The sequence below is a fragment of the Colobus angolensis genome, unplaced genomic scaffold, assembly GCF_000951035.1.
Source record: "Colobus angolensis palliatus isolate OR3802 unplaced genomic scaffold, Cang.pa_1.0 Scaffold66, whole genome shotgun sequence".
Classification (NCBI taxonomy): domain Eukaryota; kingdom Metazoa; phylum Chordata; class Mammalia; order Primates; family Cercopithecidae; genus Colobus; species Colobus angolensis.
This window is the reverse complement of record NW_012120265.1, coordinates 1,831,025-1,833,630: the sequence shown is the minus strand read 5'-3', so window position 1 is coordinate 1,833,630 and position 2,606 is coordinate 1,831,025. Positions and strand designations below refer to the sequence as shown.

Sequence of the window (2,606 nt, the reverse complement as noted above, 5' to 3'; positions counted from 1 at the left end):
CCGAGACCGGTGGATCACCTGAGGTCAGGAGTTTGAGACCAACCTGGCCAACATGGTGAAACCCCGTCTCTACTAAAAATACAAAATTAGCGGGGTGTGGTGGCATGCACCTGTAATCCCAGCACTTGGAAAGCTGAGGCAGGATAATTGCTTGAACCCGGGAGGTGGAGGTGGCAGTGAGCCAAGATCATGCCATTGCACTCCAGACTGGACAACAGAGCTAGACTCCATCTCAAAAAAACAAAAACAAATACACTGAACGGGAGTCGTGTCCTTCTTATTGCTCAGGCATGACCCTATTCTCTGTCCCCTGCCCCTCAGGTTCACGAGCTCATGAAGCTGTGCTGGGCCCCTAGCCCACAGGACCGGCCATCATTCAGCACCCTGGGCCCCCAGCTGGACATGCTATGGAGCGGAAGCCGGGGGTGTGAGACTCACACCTTCACTGCTCACCCAGAGGGCAAACCACACTCCCTGTCCTTTTTATAGCTCCTGCCCGCAGACCTCTGGATTAGGTCTCTGTTGATTGGCTGTGTGACCTTAGACAGGGAGCTGCCCCTCTCTAGGCCTCAGAGGCTTTATAAGGGTCCTCTACTTCAGGAACACCCTTTAGGGGGCTCCCATGGCTTGTGGAATAGCCTGTGGCCTTTGCAATTTGTTAAGATTCAAGACAGATTGGCAGATGTGTCAGTGAGGCTCTCTGAGTCCTGGCCCAAAGAAGCAAGGAACCAAATTGAAGACCCTCCCATCTTCCTATCCCCTCAAGCCCTGGCCCCATGAGTTTCCTTTTCTCTCTCTCTCTTTTTATTTTTATTTTTGAGACAGAGCCTCGCTCTGTTACCCAGGGTGGAGTGCAGTGGTGCGATCTCGGCTCAGTGCAACCTCTGCTTCCCAGGTTCAAGCGATTCTCCTGCCTCAGCCTCCTAAGTAGCTGGGATTACAGGTGGGTACCACCATATCCAGCTAATTTTTTTTATTTTCAGTAGAGATGAGGTTTCACCATGATGGCCAGGCTGATCTCAAACTCCTGACCTCAAGTGATCCTCCAACCTCAGCCTCCCAAAGTGTTGGAATAATAGGCGTGAGCCACCATGCCTGGGCTTTTATTTTTTTAATTTATAATTATTAATTTTGAGAGACAGGATCTTGCTATATTGCCTAGGCTGGTCTTGAACTCCTGGGCTACAGTGATCCTTCTGCCTCAGCCTCCCAAATAACTGGGACTACAGGCACCCAGTTTTGAGTTTCCTGTCTTATTTCCAATGGGGACATTCATGTAGCTTTAAATGTATGATCTGACTTCTGCTCCCCAATCTCTTGTTTTTCTGGAGGAAGCCAAGGACAAGAGCTGTTGCCCTGGCTGGGATTCTGTCTTTTGGGGTAGCCCATGTATCTCTTTGGTATCCTGTAAGGGGGCAGGAGGGGCTGGGGTCCCAGTCCACCCTAATGGTACCTGAGCATCCCAGGGCTTCAGTTTTCCCACCTGTCCAATGGGACCCCTTCTGTCCTCACCCTACAAGGGGCACAAAGGGACAACACCAAACCTGGCAGGAACTTTTCACGCAATCAAGGGAAGGAAAGGCATTCCTGGCAGAGGGAACAGCATGCCAAGTGTGAGAAGGCTCAGAGTAAGGAGGTTAAGAGCCCAGGTATTGGAGCCTACGGTTTTGCCCCTTCCACGCTGTGTGACGGTGGGCAAGTTCCTTTCCCTCTCTGGGTCTCAGTTCTGTCACCTGCAAAATGGGCAGAGCTTACCCCTTGGCTGTGCAGGGTCAACTTTCTGACTGGTGAGAGGGATTCTCATGCAGGTTAAACTCCTGCTGCTCCTCCTCACCTACCTGCAAAGCTTTTCTGCCACTTTTGCGCCTTGGAAAACTCTTATCCATCTCTCTAAACTCCAGCTACCACATCCTTGCAGCCTTCCCTCGTATACCCGCACCACTATTGTACCCCTGTCCTTCCCTCCAGCCCCACTGTGACCCTGGGATTGGGGAAGTGTCTGTGTCCAGCCGTCTCCCCTGACCTCAGGGTTCCTTGAGGCCTCAATGCAGAGGGGGCTCTGGGAGTTTGTTGACTGAATAAAGGAATTCAGTGGAAACGATGGTTTGTGCTGGACTTGGGGCGATGGGGAACCTTAGAGGGTGTGTGAGCTGGGAGGGATGTGGTTAGGGCTGTGGGCCAGGGACCTCTCAGGGAGCCACTGTGGGGGCCCCAGGGCAGGCTGGTGGAGGAGGACCACTGGGTAGGGCTTGGCTGGAGCCCTCGAGGACAGAGCCCCCTCACTCCCAGGCCCAGCTGCTGGCCTTGGCTGCAGCCTGGGGGAGCTGATTACAGGCTCTCTGTGGGTGGGGAAGGAACAGGCTGCTCTCCCAGTGGTCAGAGGACAAGGCCAGGTTGGGGGAGCGAGGCTGTGGAGAGGGGACCAACATCACTGGGGCTAGGCCACCTCCCCCACACCGGCCCCCGTCGTGTGCACCTCATAACTGCTAGAAAGACGTGGAGAGTGGCCAGGTTCAGTGGCTCACATCTGTAATCCCAGCACTTTGGGAGGCCAAGGCAGGAGGATCACTTGAGGCCAGGAGTTCAAGACCAGCCTGGCCAACATG

At 53.9% G+C, this 2,606-nt stretch overlaps 1 protein-coding gene across 1 annotated transcript in view; it reads left to right on the top strand.

Annotated features, from left to right (window-relative positions):
* JAK3 (Janus kinase 3) overlaps positions 1 to 713 on the top strand; it is a 22,400-nt gene extending 21,687 nt beyond the window's left edge. The window contains exon 24 of the mRNA XM_011925769.1: positions 322 to 713. Within this exon, the coding sequence (XP_011781159.1) occupies positions 322 to 489 (168 nt within the window). The 3' untranslated portion in view covers positions 490 to 713. The remainder of the gene's footprint in view (positions 1 to 321) is intronic.
* The last annotated feature ends 1,893 nt before the right edge of the window (positions 714 to 2,606 follow it).